General features: G+C 40.3%; 1 protein-coding gene across 6 annotated transcripts in view; it reads right to left on the bottom strand.

Moving 5' to 3' along the window:
* Window positions 1-20,709, bottom strand: part of LOC111871673 — a 114,258-nt gene that overhangs the window by 40,102 nt on the left and 53,447 nt on the right. For all 6 annotated transcript variants that reach the window (XM_023864928.2, XM_023864927.2, XM_023864933.2 and 3 more), the window contains exons 3-5: window positions 13,672-13,816; window positions 9,419-9,567; window positions 6,216-6,359 (exon numbers count right to left, since the gene is read on the bottom strand). In XM_023864928.2, the coding sequence (XP_023720696.1) occupies window positions 6,216-6,359; window positions 9,419-9,567; window positions 13,672-13,816 (438 nt within the window). The remainder of the gene's footprint in view (window positions 1-6,215; window positions 6,360-9,418; window positions 9,568-13,671; window positions 13,817-20,709) is intronic.

Below are 20,709 nucleotides of genomic sequence, written 5' to 3'. Positions count from 1 at the left end.
TATAGAGACTGGTAGAAATCATAGAGGGAAGCACAATGGACCAATACAGGTCTCAGTGCATGGGGAAACCCACACTCTCCAATAACTAACTAACTAACTAACTAAGGTCAAATCTGGGAAAGATATGCTTTCTTAATAAAGCACATCTTGAAGACAAGATTTTAGATTGTGTGAAAGAATTTTCTTATTTTAACTGGCTGAAGAACAATGCTAGTAATAATACTAGTGCAGTCGGTATAGTGACTGGCTGCTGGCTGGACGACTGAGGGGTCGAGTTTGATTCCCGGTGGGGGCAAGAATTTTCTATTCTCCAAGTGCAGACTGGCTCTGGGGTCCACCCAACCTCCTATCAAATTGGTACCGGGGGCTCTTTCCCCAGGGGTAAAGTGGCAGGGGTGTGAAGCTGATTACTCACCTCCAACTAGTGCCAAGGTCAAGAAAATGTCAATCTATATGTCCACTCCCCCATACACCTTCATGGTATAGTGCTTAATTAGTTAAGCACAGGGACAACTTTACCTTTACCTTTTACAGATATATGCCACAAGATACTGATTATAGTTACACAGCAGAATTAAACAGAACATCTAGATGGAAGTGTCAAAAAAGATGATCAGTATCCATTTTGAATTACTATTCATGAGGAAGAGATATTTGTAGACCTTGTTAACATTGGATTGAAGCCAGAACAGGCTTGTAGCCTATCCTTGGAAGTGAGACAAAGAAGAGCCCTATAGTTTAAACTCAAGGTAGGCAGGTGAAGAAATCTTATGCTGGAAGTTTATACTTTGATAATGAAAAAATTTAACTTCATTGGTATCATTTTTGTATTTCACAAACTTATAATTATAACTGCTACCAATTCTTTTCAGACTAATCAAATTTTATGTGGACATTAGATTAATTAGTCGTGTATATTTTTGCTACTCAGAATTTGTGTATGCTACTGATATGCAGTTTTGAACATATAAAGTGATAGGCCTTATATTTTTGTGTAAACTGAGGTTTGTAATCTCATAAAAAAAACAAGCTTAGTTACATTTCTAAGTTGGCAGAATGCAAAGGATAAACTGTTTTAAGACCTAAACCAAAAATTACATGAAAACGTTCATCTTAGCAGTTTATTTTCCTGCCATGGCAGCAGGTTCAGGGCAGAACTTCAGTATTAATTATTTCAATGAAATATATACCTGCACAACAGAGCTTTCATCGATAATTATATAATGAATTGAAGCACAACTGAAAACGTTTAATATAGCAGAGGTCTTCAATAATAATCTTTCAAGCTGACATTTTAAATTAATCCTTACCGAGTTTTCTGAACACTGATTTATGGAATCTACTTACCTCAAAAGAACAAGTAGAAATTGTCTAGAATTATTGATGGTTCCTTTTGAATAAGTTTTCTTCCAAACCCTCTTCCCTGATGTAGGCAGTACAGTTCCTCATAAGCAGACCAATGTTTCTTTTTATTTATAATTCCCCTCTAGGTTTTAGATCCGTACTTTGCTTACAGTGTCTGTATTGAAAACATGTTATGCTCCATAATAATGTGTATCTCTTAAGTGCAACAGTGGAAGAAAGAAATGTTTTAAATGCCTATAATAAGATTGTTTCTTCATGTGCTAGAGCTTGAACTGACCCAAAACACTGAATGTCATGGTTCACTAGTTAGCACCACTGTTTTATATTCAAGAAATCCCAGGTTCAAAACTCAGACTAGAGGTCCCCCGTCTCAACTGAAGCACGATATTAAATGAATGAATATGGGACTCGTAGGAGGACCCTCTACTAAAAGAGTGAAGGAACTGTTGAAGTTAAACAGGAACCAGCTACAGTGGTAGGATTACTTACAGGACATCTCTTCAAATTGGGACTAAGTAACAGTCCAACTTGTGATAGGTGTCAAGAAGAAAACGAAACAGCCACGCATATCCTGTGCGAAAGTGAGGCCTTAGCTTATTTAAGATTGCGTCTCTTGGGTCAGTACTTTATGGAACCAAGTGACTATTTTGATGTTCCCACGTACAAAATCCTATGCTTCATTTGAAGCGCAGGATTGTTGAGGGGATAATCAGAAGGGGAGGCACAATAGATCACTGGTTGTGGTGCAAGGGCCAAGAAGGTCCACCCCTTATGCATTATTCAAGCATGGTATTACTTACTTCCTCCTTCCTTTGGCATTTCTTTCCCATTCATCTTTCACAAATCAGCCTACCATTTGTACTTATGTACATATTCTTGACCTAGGCAGTTGGAAAAGAGTTCTTAAATAAACTGAGACTAAATCAATTAAACACAATCAAAGATGTGTGAAATGTATGCTGATTTTATAAATGACATCTGATGAACTGTGTTCACTCCATGGGGCTGTGCCCTTCTTGAGAATCCACCAGTTGCAGAGCTGTTCAAGAATTTCCCAACATTTTATGGAGCCTGAAGGTTCATTACTATGTTCACAGGAACCCTCCATTGGTCTCTATTCTGAGCCAGATCAATCCAGTCCATTCCAACCCATTCAGTCTCTCTCAGATACACCTTAAATATTATCCTCCCACTTATGTCTAGGTCTTCCTAGTGGTCTCTTTCCTTCTGGCTTTTCCACCAAAATACTATATGCATTCCTCTTCTCCCCATGCCCTGTCCATCTAATCCTCCTTGACTTGATCGTTCTAATTGTACATGGCATAGGGTACAAGTTCTGAAGCTCCTCATTATGCAATTTCAAAAGTATTGACTGTACATATGGTCAGCAATATTAGGCAAGTAGAAATACATACAGCTGAGCTGTTAGTACCTGATTATAGTACTTTTGATGTTGAAATTATTACTGCAAAGTTGAAAAAATATAAATTGGCAAGTAGTGATCAAAAAATGATAGAAAACAAAATATGCTTATTTCATTAGTACGTACCACTTTTGCTTAAAATATTCTCTACTGCCTATATATAACAAGATATGTTTCAAAGTGTTTTGACCCTAATGGGACATGTTCTCTGATACTGAAACCAGAATTGAGCTTGTCACATATTTAAGTAGCAGTATTAAATTTTCTTAATACTTTTTATGTATTGTGTACCATTTTATGCTGGGAGATAGGCAAGCAGACCAAAGACTCTAGGTGCTATCATTTGCTAACATGCCAGCAGATTGTAAAGTAACGTTATAATTAATTTTAAATACTGCAGATTGAATTTTACTGTAGGTGCTGGAAAGATATATTATTGTAAACTGCTTTTATTAATCTATGAGGTTTAAATTAGCAGTACAACCCTAAAACGTATCACTAGCATTTATCATGCACAAAATAACATTTTTCTATTAGAATATTGCACAGTAAAAATCTGTTCGATAAGAGGTTTCGTATCCCTGAGTCCTATGTTTGGTTGCCGCATCATATTGCTTATATTTAGAGTTACGCATGATAGAATTCTTGACATGACATTCAATGTACAGTATCTTAAAAATAGTTGCTTCATTAAGTTGTGATGTCAAGCATCTGTGAAGAACATTTGTATTCCTGTCATGAAATTAAGATGGTCATGTTATAGGATGACTGAGGTGTAATTCTAACAATATGTATTCTTGGAAGTATTTATACAGAAAATTAGATTGATTTATAGCACCGTGTATAGTTGTTACACCTGTAGGAGAAGAAGAAGTCAATTATGGAACAAGATACTAACATATAAATAATATTGCACTGATGATTGATTATGTCATGTTTGTGATAGTCATTGTGAATTTGCCACACTTTACTCTTCATGAATAATGATGTGATTAAAACAAAAATTGTTGCAAGTTTTGGCTTTCCAATTCTTTAATTGTAGTGCTTTATATTTCACATATTATTATGCATATTAGGAGCTGCTGATTCACTCAGNACAGGCGTGACCAGAGTGGTTTGAACGGCTGTTGTACTGCGATGTGGAAAGCAAATGGAAAAACTACCACATTATCACTTTTCCTGGATAGTCTCTTTCCAAAAACAGAAGATCGCATTAAATGAAGGAACATTTTGGAAGAGACTGTGGACCTGTCGTCTGACAGATTACTGATGAATGAATGAATTAGGAGCTGCTGATTCACTCAGTTTTCTGTTGGTGTGGAAGTGCAGTGGGAAGATAGTGTTTCAGAATTCCATGACAATGATATTAAGGATATAGGGAATATGAATTATTGTTTGTTTGTGTCAGGATTCTCGTAAATGTATCAATAGTTGTAATTGAATTGTTAATGGAGTTCTGGATATTTGGATTTGTGATCCAGGACAGAAACTGATATAAACAATTGTGACATGTATACAATAAAACATTAATTTGAACAAATAAAATATATATTATCAGCAAAAGCATATGCTATTTTAACATAGATAAGTAACAATTTGTAGTTGATTTTACAGCAGTCTTGATATCACATAAGTTAGAATGAAATGTATGGCTTAATCCAATGCTAAGCTAACACATATAAGCAGGTACAAGATAAGGTGTGATTTTCAGATATATTGAAACAAATACTATAAAAGCATATCATATGAAAATATATTTCTTTATTCAGGTTTGCACAGGAATATTTTTACACAAAAATTATATCAGGGGTTAAAAAATACAGTTATCTGGTTACCAGTGGCAACCAGAAAAATTTGATTTGTGACTACTATCTCACTCAGTATGTGGGAGTTGGGTTTTGGAGTTTTGATAATTTCACTTAAACATTTGTGGTACAGAGGAAGTGTCAGCCCATAGCCATATCTTAAGACCAATGTGACTGATAAGTCATAACAATCTATCTCTGTTTTACTTTAAAATTTTTGACATTATCTTATCCCTTGCTTATGGATGCTTAGGACAAACAGTACAGTAGAAAGAATCTTGCACATGACCTAAGCATGAATCACAGCAAGGCATGAGAAAATACTGTTCCACCTTTTTCTGGTAACCAGAATATATGTCTGGCTATCAGATTTTCAAGACATTTTCAACCCCTGGCATATGTAATCAGATTATATTGCATTTGAGTATGTTATATTTATGTGTGCATATATATGAAGAATGGGAAGTTACCAGATATGTACCTGACACTTGGTCCATATACAGGATTTCATGAAGGCCTTTATCTGGAAATGGAACACTCTATATCCTTTAATTATTGAACTGATTGTTCAGTTCATTTATCGAGAAACATTTATCTTTTATATTGTAACATCATTTCAAAAATGCTTTATTGTTGTCTCACGTAAGATATGTGTCTGTTTTAATACTGAGGTAAGGTGTAAATTCATGTTTTAGGGGGGTGAAAACTGTTCTAGACTTAATATTTTTGCTGATTTGACTGAGTGAAAATTTTTAATATGGGAGAGAGGGAAGTCATTTAATTAAAAAAAGTAATTCACTTGGAAAGAAATGAGTCAAAACTGTGTCTTAACGTCTGTGAGAATGACAGTAAAAGTAATTTATATTCTGTCATACTGAACAAGCAAATTTGCAGAAATTTTGTAAATTGTAAATTTTTGCCCAGCAACGCCTGTAAACACGAGATTACGTAACAGGGAAGCGAGGCGCGTTTTCCGCTGTCTGGCTGAGAGTTTATAAGAGAACTGGAATGCCTAAGAAGTCAGTTGAAATACACCAGCAGTCGCGGAAAGAAGAACTGAACGCGTGGTTAGAGGATTTAATAGTGTGCGATAACTGAGAAGTCAGCCAGTGAAGACTTATTGTGTGACTTCAAGATTTTATGTGTGCTGTAGTACAGTTATATTGGGAGTGCATAATTCACAGAGACTTGTATAGCTCCCATGTTATAAATATGTGAAGACTACTGAGGATAGAGTGAATAGAATAGTATGTGGGGTTTGTAAATTGTGTAAACCTGCAAGAGTGTTATAATTAATTGTAGCTACAACTTGTAGATTGTTAAATAAACCAATTAACAATCCAAACGTTGTCTTCAGTAGCAAACACATTACAATATAATGGAATTGAATGTAAAACTTAGGCTTTGAAGTTTTTTGAAGAAACATTGCAGCTGAGCAGGATTTTTTGTCTCCAGTTATCTTCATATACATGCACCCATATAAATGACCTTATGTTTGAAAGATTATCTCACTGGGAAGCATTTTATTATTAAAACTTTAAAAAGCTAGTGGTGGTTGTGATGTAAGGAATTGCACAGGTGGAGGGAAATTAACACAAGATACAGTTTCGATCCTTGTTTACCTGATCCGGGCTGGGTGTCCCCACTCGGCTGTTGCTGCTGCCAGGTCGTTTGTTCTTCCTTGGGGGTGGAACAGGTGCAGGCATGTGTTCATTTTTGGGTGGCAGTGGGGGGCGGAACGTTTGGAACCTGGAAGTTTCCAGAGCCTATAAACATAATAATTATGAGTGTAGATTTTTGGCTTCTGTGTTATGTTACGAACATTTTGAAGGAACATGCTTCCTTCACCTTCAGGAGGAAAGGTAATATGTCTAGGAAGTGGAAGGGTTAAATAGAAAGGTTAGTGTGGTTGAAAGCAAGGAGTTCCAGGAGATGGCCCAGTCAGATCCAAGGGAGGGGGAGAGGAGACAAAACCTTGTCTGGGCCAATGAAAATGAGGAACAGGAAATTCTTGTTTAAGAAGTTGTACAGCCCTTAGAAATGTTCAGTCTTTACATCTGTGTACATGCAGAATGTTTTCGGCATCATGTTAAGAGACTTAAAGAAAACTGTTTACTGAGCAAGTATGAAAACTTAAAAATATTACTGTTTCACACACAATAGATACTCTCACTCCTGTTATTTGTGGTAGACAATAAAAGCATGTACAATGTAAATTCTGACATCCGTAACATAAATACAAGGCAAAAACTCAACTTGCTCCAACAGTCAGCAAATCTGTCTCAGTATCAAAAAGGAGTGCACTCCTTCAGCGTCGAAGTGTTTAATAGCCTCCCTCAGAGTCTCAAAGAAGCAACTAGTAACATTAAGCAATTTAGAACAGCATTGAAACGTTACTTCCTTACCCACTCCTGCTCCATATATGAATATTTCATTGTAAACAAACAGTAATTAGTATCAGTTCTAGGCTAAACTATATTCCAAAGATGTTACAGTATCATTTTGTTTATTTGCAGACTGTGCTGTATGTATCCAATTAGCATGGTAATATTAATACCGCACTAAAATCTTATTAACTTTTAAAACAAAATTATTATTGAACATATATTATGTATTTGTATTTGACTTGTTCCATATCCTATGGTCTAAACCTGCACTTGGATTTATGGAACGTAAATAAATTCAAATTCAAATGCACGGGAAGATGTTTCATTTGTATTGTGGAGGTACTTGGTATCAACTTCAGATGAGTACTAAGTGTTCTGTCGTATTTCTGGTACCTTACAATAATTGATGCAAGTGCATGTACGGAAACCTCCCACAGTGAAACGAGCACTACTGAATCAGTGCTCCCCACGGCATCTCCAACGTCCATTGGTTAGCGCGCCACCTAGAGGCAAAAGTATAAAGATGCGGACGTGCGACACGCTAGCGTCATTCACAATCGGCCACAACCGTCACAGCTACGCTTGCATCAAGACAACAGCGCGACAGCGAGTGTAGTAGCAGCCGACTCTGTCAGTGCTCATCAGGCCAACCAGCCGCAGCAGGAGCCTCACCGGCCAGCCGGCTCGAAATCAACGGGCTAGTGCAAAAAAGAACGCCGTCACTAGCTCAAGCTAGCCAGTTTCACGTGTTTATCCTTTCGAGCATTGACATTCCTACATTGGTGATCCCGACGAAGCATGGAGGCTGCAGGCAGTTCCCCACCAGTAGAGGTATCCAGAGTGGCCTTGCGGCTCCCGCCATACTGGACCGAGCCGCCAGCTGTGTGGTTCGCCCAAGCTGAGGCGGAATTTACCTTGGCCAGCATCAGTAGCGAGATCAAGCTCTGCCACGTGTTCTCGCAGCTAGACCACCGGTACGCCATGGAGGTAGAGGACATTATCACCTCTCCGCCGGAACAGCACCATCAATCTGCCAGTCGACTCAACCCCAGCCGTAGCATCACCTACGCCAGAGCCCTCCGCACAAATTGCACGCTTCGGTCTCCACTTCCATTTCCTCCCACGCTTCAACATCTAAGCAACCATCTCCGCCGGTGGGTGAAGTGGGAACCTCCCACCTCCCATTGGTTAGCGCGCCTAGCGGCAAAAGTATAAAGATTCGGACGTCCACCACGATGGCATCATTCTCGTCAGAGAGGGTGTCCCAAATGGACAGGACAATAACTTTCATATGAGAATAAAATCTGGTCATGAGCCCCCACCTGGGGCTCAACACCAAGACAGACAGACTGACCGACCATCAGTCGCAATATGACTTTGACTTTGACGATAGCATCAGTCACAACTACGCTTGCATGAAGACAACAGCACAACAGCGAGTCTAGTAGCAGCCGACTCTTGTCACCAATCGCCAGCGCTCATCAGGCCAACCAGCCGCGGCAGGAGTTTTGCAGGCCAGACGGCTCGCAATCACCGGGCTACTGCAAAGAAGAAAGCCAGGCTTCTGCGAAGAAGAACGCTGTCACTAGCTCAGGCTAGCCCGTTTTACATGGTAGCCTCTTCGAGTATCGACATTCCCACACGTGTATTTCGTTGAAATAGGTTATGACCACTTTCTCGGTTATTTTACATAACCAGTATATTGATGCTATGTCATTAGGGCCCTGGAATGATTATGACAATACAACTTTGGAAAAAAATAAGCAATATATGTCGCTGCGACCCCCCCCCCTCAAGAATGTAAAGTGGCAGGATGTTGGCCCTGTGGAAATTTTGTTTAGCTTTCGGTGTGATGATGACAAGACACTGAATATGGGCACATTAAATCTGGTGTGGTGATGGATTATAAATGTACCTACACATTTTGAATGAAACATTGCTTGTAAGTCAACAATTACATCTATGGTGACAGTTCAGAATTTTAAGGTTATGTTTGGGAGAATCTGTAATTGAGGCGTTTGCAGAGGTAAAGTAACATATCGGTAATAGCACTAGATGTGTAGAACTCAGAGATCTATGTAGCAGGAACATAGGCTTTCTGAGTTCTGATGGGGAAGGTTTTGCTTCATTCATAGTTTGGTTCTGGAGGCTTTAAATTTCTAGAACAAAAGAGAAAAGCTAAATTAGGGTAATGTAATTTGTTGTTAGAACTTCTATCCCTTGTGTGCAGAAGCCTCCATTTATATACAATTTAATGGCCTAGGGGACATTCATTGTATCTGATTCAGATCTATGGTGCAGAAAGTACTGTATGAGACAGCCTCCCATTAGGCAGATTGTCCCTATAATGCATGTAAAAGGGTTCCTTTTAAAACATAAGACTACCACTGTATGAAGCTGTAAAAGGCTAAGACTTTGTTTTTGATGGTTATACCTACTTTTCTGACATGGCTCTGTCGCTTGGGGTGCCTGTGGTACATATCATCACAGGAGAGGCAGAAGATCTGCTGAGCACACTTATCACAGCGAACAGTGGGGGTAGAGCATCCACACAGATCACAATGGCGGCCATCTCGTTTTCCATCTCCTTCAGTAGATTAACAAAACCAGTGTTGATACAGACCATCAAGAATTTTATTACAACAAAGCTTTTCTTTATGGCATTTTATGGAATATGAGCCTGGGTAGCTTGTTAGCAGATGATGGAAGGTGTACTAGTGAAATTAAATCTAGGATTGCCATGGCAAAAGCTGCATTTAGCAAGAAGAAGAATCTTTTTACCAGCAAATTGGACCTAAATTTGAGGAAGAAACTAGTGAAATGCTACATTTGGAGCATAGCTCTGTATGGGGCTGAAACATGGACACTTAGGGCAGTAGATGAGAAACATCTGGAAAGTTTCGAAATGTGGTGTTGGAGAAGGATGGAGAAGATCAGTTGGACCGATTATGTGAGAAATGAAGAAGTGTTAATTAGAGTCAGTGAGCAGAGGAATATCCTACACGAAATAAGAAAACGGAAGGCCAATTGGATTGGTCAAGGTGTACACAGAAACTGCCTTCTAAAAGAAGTTATTGAAGGAAAGATAGAGGGGCGGATATAAGTGACAAGAAAACGTAAGAAGATGCTGGATGACCTTGGGGTGAGAAGAGGATACTGTCAATTAAGGACAAAGCTTTAGATCGCATTAAGTGGAGGAACTGTTTTGGCAGATACTGTGGACCTGTCGTCTGACAGATTACTGATGATGATTATGAGCCTGGGTAGCATTGCCGGAATAGTGACTGGCTACAGGCAGAATGATGCCTGGTAGAGATAAAGTACTTCTCTCCACTATCATATCCAGTCGCCATCCTGTTCGGTAGGTAAACTTGTGCACTTCTCCCAGAGGTAGACTGTGAGACTCACTGTTTACGCCCATTTGGTGGTTTGGTTTTGCTTCCAGTATGCGTTTAAGGTATGGTGTTTTGGAACATGGGCAACTTTTCTTTATGCCTTTTATTTTGTCAGTTAAAGTACGGCTATATTACTATAAGAATATTCACCACAAACGCTGACTTGGAAATTGGTACATATGTTTTGGTATTCCATATATTGTAATCGTATTTCCATCGCTTGAAATCGTTTAATTTCGTCTATGATTAGTCACGTTGTGTTCTGCCGAGGATGAGAAACCTACCTGTGGCTTGGATTCCTTCTGTGGCCATATCATTGTCATTAGTACTCTTATCTGTAATTTACATTCTACACAATCCTCCGTTACATTTTTAGCGATAGTGGATTTCATGGAGACAAGATCTTACGCTGTTAGCTGTTGCCAGAGGCTTGGATCCTGTTTGCGACCATACAAGTGTCATTAGTATCTGTAATTTGCACTCGATGCTATCTTCCGTCGTGCTTTTAGTAAGAAGGGTATTTTGAGGAACCAGGTACTATAATTTTACCAGTGGTTCTGTATGGGTGTGAAACTTGGTCTCTGACATGAAGGGAGGAACATACACAGTGTGTCCAGGTTCTGTTATGATTGCGTTCATTAAAAATACAAGACGTGAATTGTTTTAAAAATTTCACTCTTTTTATTCAAAATAGTCTCCTTCTGAATCAATACATAGCTGGAATCGATCGAAAAGTTTTCGAAAACAGTCACTGTACTCCTTTTGTGGAATCGCATTTAAAAGTGTGGTACATTCCCTTTGGATGTCCTGGATGGTTTTGTGACGGTCTCCTTTTATCGCCAACTTAACTTTTGGGAACAAAGAGAAATCTGCTGGAGCCAAATCTAGCGAATACAGAGGATGATCAAGGACTGTGATCCCTTTTCTGGCCAAAACATCGCGCACGATCTTCGATTTGTGGGGTGGGGCATTGTCGTGGAGGAGCGACCAGGAACCTTGCTCTCGATATTCAGGTGAAATTCAAAGAATTCTCACCCACAAACGATTGAGGACTCCGAGATAATAATCAGAAATCACTGTTTGACCTTCTGGCAGAAATTCCTTATGAATGATTCTTTTAGACTCGAGGAAAACGGTTAGCAGTGTCTTTACTCGACTCTTTTGCATGCGCACTTTCTTTGGTTTCGGCTCGTTTGGGCGCAACCACGCTGCATTCTGCCGCTTTGTGAGAGGCTCATATTGAAAACACCATGTCTGGATACCAGTAACAATCGATTTTGTAAATTTTGTATCACATTGGGCCGACCGTAACATGTCTTTGCAGTGTTCCACTCTGGCATGTTTTTCATCGCCTGACAGCGCGTGCGGTACAAACCGCGCACAGACCTTCCGTTTGCCCAAATCCTCGGTCAAAATTTGATGCACAGTACTTTTTGGTATTCCCAAAAGCTCCTCGATGAGTCTTGCAGGAACACATCTGTCTGATGGAAGGATTTCGGTCCTGTCACTTTTTGCACATTTTCTTCAGTGCGAAATGTTCTCGGATTTGATGCCCGTGGAGCGCCTTCAGTGTTCTCCCTGCCGTCACGAAATACAGCATACCATCGAGCGACTCAAACAATCACTACCGTACACACTTTTCATCATTTCGTACGCTTCTCCGGCTGTTTTACCTAACTTCAAACAAATTGATGTTGGCTCTCTGTTCAACCGCCATTTTCCAACGAGTGTCAGAACAGTACTGTTACATTCAAAGTCAGAACACATGATGCAGCGATGCTTGTGCTTTGAAATTACAGACAGCCACAACTGAAACTTCAAGAATCTTAACACCACAACTCGCCAACAGATGGAATCGCAGGGCAAAATTAAAAAAAAAATAAATAAATAAAATAAAAAGAGTCCTAACGGATCCCGGACACACCGTGTAGACTGAGGGTATTTGAGAACAGGGTGTTGAGAACATTTGGGCCGAAGAGTGATGAAGTGACAGGAAGTTGGATAAAACTGCATAATGAGAAGCTTCATAACTTGTACTCTTCTCCAAGTATAACTAGAATTATCAAGTCAAGGAGGATGAGGTGGGCAGGACATGTAGCACGAATGGGGGCTCTTGGCTGGAAGAAAATAGTCAGTTGGATGCAGTTGGACAGTTAGACAGTTACGCAGTTAAATAATTAGTTATATAGTGACGACCACTAAACGGTTACACAGAGATTTATGATTTTTTTATTGTTAGTGGGGTGGGACTAAGTCCCTTGTACTGCGGCCGCTTCTGGCCTATTGTACCAGCCCCAGATGATAGGTGAGGGTGATTTTGGAGAAATTGGTGGAATGAAGATTGGCAGAGGAAACAGAAGTACTCTGAGAAAACCTGCCCCAGCGCCACTTTGTCCACCACAGATCCCTCTTGACCAGACCCGGGATCGAACCCGGTCCACCGAGGTGGGAAGCCAGCGACTAACCGCTTGAGCTATGGCGCGGCCATTAGTCGAGAGTGTTGCAACAATTAAATAAAATATGACTTTAATGGCATTTTATGAATTTTATAAGTGATTGTAAATGACATTTTAAAATAATAATTTGTGTTGCATTAGAGACGGAAGCAGGTGGACAAGTGATATTCCTCTTTGAGGCCCCACCCTTAAGGGTCCTTCGCTCCAAATTTCCATCACTCGTGACATACTGTGTCGTCCTCGGAGAGACCTTGATCCTGTATTAGTTCCTTCATGTCCTCTTTCCAGATTCGTTGTTTTCTATTAATTAAGCAAATGATGGAATCGCATATTAAAATACGTAGGTACCACGAACACCAAACTCAAAGTATGTAAAATAAGGATGTCTATCAAGGTAGTAATTAATTGTTGACAAATTTGTGGAACAATTGCAGTAGTACATTTTTAACCTCTTAGAGTTGCAAATTGTACGGACTTTATATTATTTGTCGCGACTCATGTGAACTAAAATAAAAAGAGATCTCTTGTGCAAGCTTTCATTACAAATTGGCTTGTAATTTGAAGTAAAATCCCACTCTAGTCTTTATGTCCTATTTACTAGCAATGATAATATGTATGACAGAGCTCAAGGACCTCTTCCTGAAGGCCGTAGTTTCGTGACTTCTTTTTTTTTTTTTCGTGGTACCTACAGGAAAACGCTGGCATAGCACCTTAAAATGGGCTACAATAATGATCCTCCTACAACCCTTCCAATTCATCATTCACAGAGTTTACCAAAACTGGTGTAAGATATAGCATGTAACAATACATTGCCGATAATGTCGAATTGATGATACTCACCAGCTGCGGCCGGCTTCGTGACGAGTGGAGCATTGGTGTAAGCTTGTCCTGGGAACTCGATGACCTCATAGTCGGGGTCCAGCGGTGGCGGCTCGGAGGTGGGCAGAGGTGGAGGGGCGATGTTTTCATTTGGCTCACGGGCATGCTGTGTAAACATAGTACAGAGGTAATCATGAGGCTCCAGTTATAGCGAGTCGCATGCTGAGGTTCACCGTGTGTAGGAAGGAAAAGTTACGACTCTTTAATTCAGAATCACGTCAACAAACTTTGCATGAGAACTGTATAACCGAATTATGCATAGCTTCTAGTTCGGGCGAGTGTGTTAGTTCATCATTGTAAACAGTGACTTCCTAAATGCGGCTTTTGATGCATTTCCACGGGGCGGCAAGAAACGAATTGGAAGAATAGTTTTAGACATTGCGAAGGTTTATTGCCGTGCTCACGCGATCCTGAGTCACATGAATCCACATCAGATCTTCGGGACCTATTTAATTCTGGATTACTGGGTTTTTGAACTTTGTCCATCATCCGGTATTCTAAAGAACACAGCGTTTAGGAAATTGGATTCGATGACAGTGACTGAAGTTAGTCCTTTCTAACGGACTCATCAGAGTAGATGTCTCCCACCCCCACACCTGAGGACGAAAATAAACCAAGTTTCCAAACGCCGTGTTCTTTAGAATACCAGACGATGGACAGAGTCCAAAAACTCAGTAATCCTGAGTATTATACTCTTATAATCCGAACCATTTGGAATAAACCTGTGTGTGTAGGATCAAGTATTGATTTACGACAGTAACAATTGGGATTTGTTCACGTAACTAAATGTTTTGTTTATTTTTATTAATATTTCATGTATCCCCTGACAATAGATCACTGGTTCTCAATATCACATCCTGCATTCCACTGGCCATGTTCTCTTAACCTCATTTCCACCGTAGATAAAACAAAGCTTTCCCCCAAGAAGAGCATTTCTTACAATTATGTGTATTTTCATATTTTAGTAATCATTAATGGAGTTTATATTCGAGACCTCATGTTCCAGCCAGCCGACTATCTAGTTCCACCAGTCGGACATGTCCCGCAAGTTCAGTTCCTTCCAGTCTCGCCTTATAGCTTGAAATATTTACGAAAAAGTTGGAGACGTAAGTTCTTTCGAGAACTTGTTTTCCGCTTTATACTATTAATTAGTTACTCGGCTTCTCTTCTATGTGCTGTGCTTGGTTACAGCAGAAGAGATACAAGAACATGCATTGCATTTTGTCATGGTGTTGAGCACGTGCATATCAGGAGGCTCATAAACCGTGGGCGTGCCTCTTCCACGTTGGCACTGCACCGTCAGTAGACTCCTTTCCGTATTTTAAAATAACCGGAGCCTACCAGCCGCTGCTAGCAATCAAACCAGTAGTACCTCTGCCGTCTTCTCGAGGCTGCTGTCTGCCTCATCTGGCAGCTATGGTTTCCGGTACTTTGTTGGCACAAGTAATGGGCTTCCTTACTCTGTCTCTCCATTCCTATCAACCACTAAGCTAATGCGCTGTTGTTAAATGAGTGTTGGCAGAGTTTGACACGTGGAGTAGGTCAGAAGGGGTTCTATAGCATGCTTGGTCGTTGCCTTAAAGATTGGGTTTACTGTTTTCAAGATGGTCTGACAATCCTTCTCAGCTTTCGTGCAATTCGAGACGGTCTTGCGGGCGACGTAATGGGTTTTACGCATTCATGTACAATTTAATAATAAGTTGAATTTTTTTTTATTTTCGAGAAATTATGGTGATCTGAAGGTATTTTAAGCCAGTTCAGAACCATGCAAGGGCCGACATATTTCATGAGATGTGGACACACGCTTTTCCTCTGTTCTGCCGTTAGAATACCAGGTAAATGACTGTGTGAGTCAGAGTTCTTCTTGTGAATCTGATAGCCGCCGAGTTGGTCAGGATATTTCCCACCTTTTACGGAATCTGAAAATTCATTCTCTTTCTTACAAGAGCCTGCCTCTGGATTCCATCGTGCTTCAGCTTAAACCACTCATGTCATTTAGATTTAAGATACGTTGTAATAGAATTCCTCCGTCTGCGCCTAGGACTCCAACGTAGTTTCTTACATTCAGCTTCGGAATCAACATGTTTTTTTGTGAATTTCTCATCTCGCCTTACATGTATGTATTCCTCATATCATCATCCTTCGTTTGATCATCGTAACAAGCCGAAAGGTCGCAGGTTCGGTTCCCGATGAGGTCATTGGATTGTTCAATCGGCCTAACCCTTCCAGCAGCACTATGGCCCTGGGGTAGACTCAGCATCTGACAGAAAGGAATACCAGGAATCTTCCTTGGGAGTAAAGGGGAGCCAGACGACGCGTAAGGCTGTCAACCTCATCGCCATCTGTGAGCCGAGTGTCTAGAAAATGTGGGAGCCTCGACGTCTCACAACCTTATGGGTCTCCACGACCTGTGTCAGGGATAACTTTAATTTCAATAGCATAATATTGGGCAGAGTACAAATTATGGAACTCGCCGGTGTAAAAAGTAGGAGGAGGTATTTTCTATGTGACGCTACTTCTAATAAATGTCGAAACTATATATGTATATAACAAGTGTAGCTCTGCGGTAATGCTGCCGGTGTTCGAGAATAACCGTGGCCCGAGATCCGACTCTTCTGACTAGAGTTTTCGTGTTTCCTCCAGACCAATTCCTGACACTACATTAAAATGAACTACGACTGCTACCTAACGCACTCGACGGAGCAAATTCTTGCTGGGAGAGCCAATAGTGCCTTCCTTAAACGTGTAAATTGGACCGTCAGCACAACATAAAACTATCTTCAAGATGAAGACAAAATAGATACTGCTGTATCACTATTGTTTATTTATTATGCGAAGGTGTACGCTACATGTTTCGACCTTTTCTAGGTCATCATCACTCGAGATATAGTAAAAACAAACTTAGTTCTTGAATTGAGTTGTCTTAATATGGATCCATACTTCAGAGTCTACGGTTATTAGTATAGCGAATAAACCTTCTGGAGAATGTAAACTAGTAACATATGCAAAATCCTAGTGATGCGCGGTTGTTGTCTAAGTAATTAAAGCCTATTATATTATGAATTTTACTATTTAGTATTAATCAATTTGTTAATATAATATGTGTTAAAGCCGGTCACGGTAGCCGAGCGGTCTGAGGCATGTACTGTCTTCGCTCGCTTGGAAACCGGGATCGTGGGTTCGAATCCCACTCAGGGTATTGATGTTTAGTTTGTGTGTGCGTTTTTCAGTGTTTGTGTACAGGTAGAGGCCTTGCGACGAGCTGATCACCCGCCCAAGGAGTCCTACCGAATGTGTAAGATATAGAAAAACCGAAGTGATCGGAGAAGTTCATGGAGGTAGGCCTAGGCCCACTGGGGCTGTAGTGCCAAGGAAAAAAAATGTGTCTTAAAATTGTTTCAAAAGTTATTAAAATGTTAATACAATTCTAAGTTAATTAAGCCGTCGAATTATTTATTTAGTTATAAGTTTATTTCTAAAAATAGTCTCGAAAATTAAGCCGAAATTAAAATAGTTTAATGTTGTCGTTGAGGTCGTGGTTGTTAGTAAATCTTGGGTGGATGTGTCGTGTTGGGGGTCCTTCTAATTTCTGCGTTTTAGATTTTATTGATGAAAGTAAGTTGCATTTAAAGTAATAATGTGTTGTTATGCGTGTTTAAGAGTTGTATGTTGTATACTGTATATAGACTACAATAGTGCCTTACTTAGTCAAGAAGTTTTCGGTCTTTTATGGAACAGAAAGATTTATTACCGCGTTCACGGGAGCCCGCCGCTTGTTCTTATCCTGAGGTAGGAGAATCCCACCCAACTTCTCATATCCTGCTTCTCTTACATTACACTGTAATATTATCCTTGTATCTACACCTGATTTTACCAAGTGGGTTCTTCCGTTTAGATTTTTCAACTACAGCTCTGTACGCATTTCTCCTCTCCGTCATACATGATACACGACCTGTCCGTCTTATCCTCTTCATGTGATCACGCTGATAATATTTGATAAATAATGTATCAACCAAAGCGTTCCCACCTTATGTTATTTCGCAGGAAGCATGATTGCAACCGAAGACTGGCGAGAAGGCGCGGGAACGGTCGGTTCTCAGTTCAGTTTCGTCTCTCTTTCGTAATATCCTGAATTCAATTGTTAACGCATAAGTGGGGCGAGGATAGCTTAGTCGATATAGCGATGGCCTACGGGCTGGACGGACTTAGTTCGATTCCCGGAGGAGCTAATAGATTTTCTCTTCTCCACAGCGTCCAGATCGACTCTGCGGCCCACCCAGACTCCTGTCCAATGCGTGTGGTGGGCTGTTTCCCCGGGGCGTGAAGTTGACCACTCACCTGTACCTAGTGCGGTCAAAAATGGCGGAGCTATATCTCCACTTCCCCATACGTCTTCATGGCGTAGTGCTCGATTAATTAATTAAGAACAGGGACAAATCTTCGTTGTTACGCATACATTGGGGCGTGCGCTTTCTCGGTTCAGTTACAATTTTTATCACTAGCCGAGGAAAACAGTTACTTGAAATTCTAATGATCATTGTCTTCTAGGATGTAGCGCTGTGTAGTCTAATAGAAGTTTTACGGACGTTTCGGAGGAACGTACTGACTCCATTTTCAGGTCCGAAGAGTAAGACAAGAAAGCATTCGAAACGTCCGTGAACTTCTAACAGACTACACGGCGTGGCATCTGAGGCAGTAGCACTCTTCATAAAAACCCCTGCGACAGCCTCGGATATCACTTCAGATTCTGTTTATGTAATTTCGGTTTTAGTCACTCGTATGTTGAAGCTGTTGAAATGTTTCGGCGTGCATTGCAATAGCAATCTTCAGCATGAACATGAGGCTGAAAGTGGCAATGGACAATACAGAGGTCGTCCAGTGGAAGCAAGAGGGAAGGTGTGCAGCATGGTGCTTTCCCATGGGAAGGGCCACGTGGTTCAGGAAAAAAAGTGCTGGAGGTAAATCCGTCCCTGTGATTGAAGCTGTGGGTGTTATTTCATTACTTCAGCCGCTTCTCTGATGTTGCAGGGATGGTTAGGGCGGAAGTTTGCCTGCTCGTCAGTTTTGTTGAAGTCAGTGCTGTATTTCTTCATTGTACAGAGTTCGATTACCATTGACAGGTTGTTCTCCAGTCTGTCGTCTTTGATTGAATTCGTTATTATTATTATTATTATTATTTAATCTGCAAATTGGTTTTACCCGGTGGCAGTGATAGTACAATAAGACACAACACACAAATAACATGCATCACACAAAATAACATACCACTCTAACAAATCACAGCACACGAAACTACACAGCAACAATAATACAATAATAAGTGATGTCATGTTCTGATACGCCCACATTTCACCATGACCTTTCCGTCATTCCACTTTACTACACTTGCGTGCCCTTCACATTCTCACCACAATTTGCTTCACTTCACTTCTCTTCACTGCATTTTCGGATGATTTCTCCCACACCTTCACTTCGCCTGTTTATTACTTTCCTGATCCTTTCACTAAAACTACTCGAGTTACAGGAGCGAGTCCCTGAAGCATCTGCAGGTACGCAGTTGGTTCCAGAGCTGGATGATCCTATCTACAAAGGATAATTTTCCAGTATCTGTAGTGTTCTAGTGGACACGTGGCAACCGGTTTTACTGATGTATTCACATCCACAATGTAAATTTTAGTTTATTTGAAACCTTAATTATTTTCTAAGAAATTTTATTTTATTGGGGTATCTCGCAATTTCTGAAATACTGAATTGTCCAGGATTCTGGAAGACTACAACAGAAACTGGGTGTATCCATGAAATTTATGGTTTTGTTTGCACACGTGTACAGGGGTTGAAAAGTGCTAATCGATTGATACAGATAAGTATAACGTAAAGCTTATACTCCATACTACGAGTATTATATGAACATTTCTTTTGTTTTATGAACGCTATCACGTATAAGGGACAGAACTATAATTTTGCCTGTGATTCTGTATGGATGTGAAACTTGGTCTCTGACATTAAGGGAGGAACATAGACTGAGGGTGTTTGAGAACAGGGTGTTGAGGAGAATATTTGGACCGAGGAGAGATGAAGTTACGAGAGGTTACAGAAAACTGCATAATGAGGAGCTTCATAAGTTGTGCTCTTCTCCAAGTATAATTAGAATGATGAAGTCAAGGAGGATGAGATGGGATGGGCATGTAGCACGAATGTGAGAGAAGAGGAATGTATATAGAATATTGGTAAGAAAGCCAGAAGGAAAGAATCCACTGGGAAGAGCAAGACGTAGGTGGGTGGATAATATTAAAATGGATCTTAAAGAGATATGATGATATAATATGTATTTAATTGATCTGGCTCAGGATATGGAACAGTGGAGGGCTCTTGTGAACACAGTAATGAACCTTTGGGTTCCATAATATGCCGGGAAGTTCTAGAGTAGCTGCAAAACTGGCAGCTTCTCAAGAATGGCCCAATTCCATGAGTGAGTTAATCATGTATAAGGGAAGGACATAGGCTGCAGGTGTTTGAGAAAAGTGCTGAGGTAAATATTGGAGCGAAGAGGGACGAAATAATAGATGGTTGGAGAAAAGTGTTTAACTAGGAGCTGCATGACTTGTACTCTTCGCCAAATATGATTAGAATGATCAGGTCAAGGGGATGAGATGGGCAGGGCATGTAGCACATATGGGGGAGAAAGGGAAAACATATACGGTTCTAGCGGGTAAGCTACGTGCAAACCTAGATGTAGGTGGGAGGATAGTATTAAAATGGATCTTAGAGAAATATGTTGAGGTGGTATGGACTAGATTAATCTGTCTCAGGATACGGACCAATGTAAGGATCTTGTTAACACTGTAATAAATCTTCAGTTTCCGTAACATTTTGGAAATTCCTGATTAGCTGAGCAACTGGCGGCTTCTCAAGAAGGACTTAATTTCATGAAGTTAGTAATATATTTTGAGTAATGCGTTCCCCCCCCCCTTGGAACTACAACCCCAGTGGGCCTAGGCC

Source organism: Cryptotermes secundus, unplaced genomic scaffold (genome assembly GCF_002891405.2).
Source record: "Cryptotermes secundus unplaced genomic scaffold, Csec_1.0 scaffold262, whole genome shotgun sequence".
NCBI classification, from domain to species: domain Eukaryota; kingdom Metazoa; phylum Arthropoda; class Insecta; order Blattodea; family Kalotermitidae; genus Cryptotermes; species Cryptotermes secundus.
The sequence above is the reverse complement of the archived record's forward strand: the minus strand, read 5'-3'. Positions and strand labels throughout refer to the sequence as shown.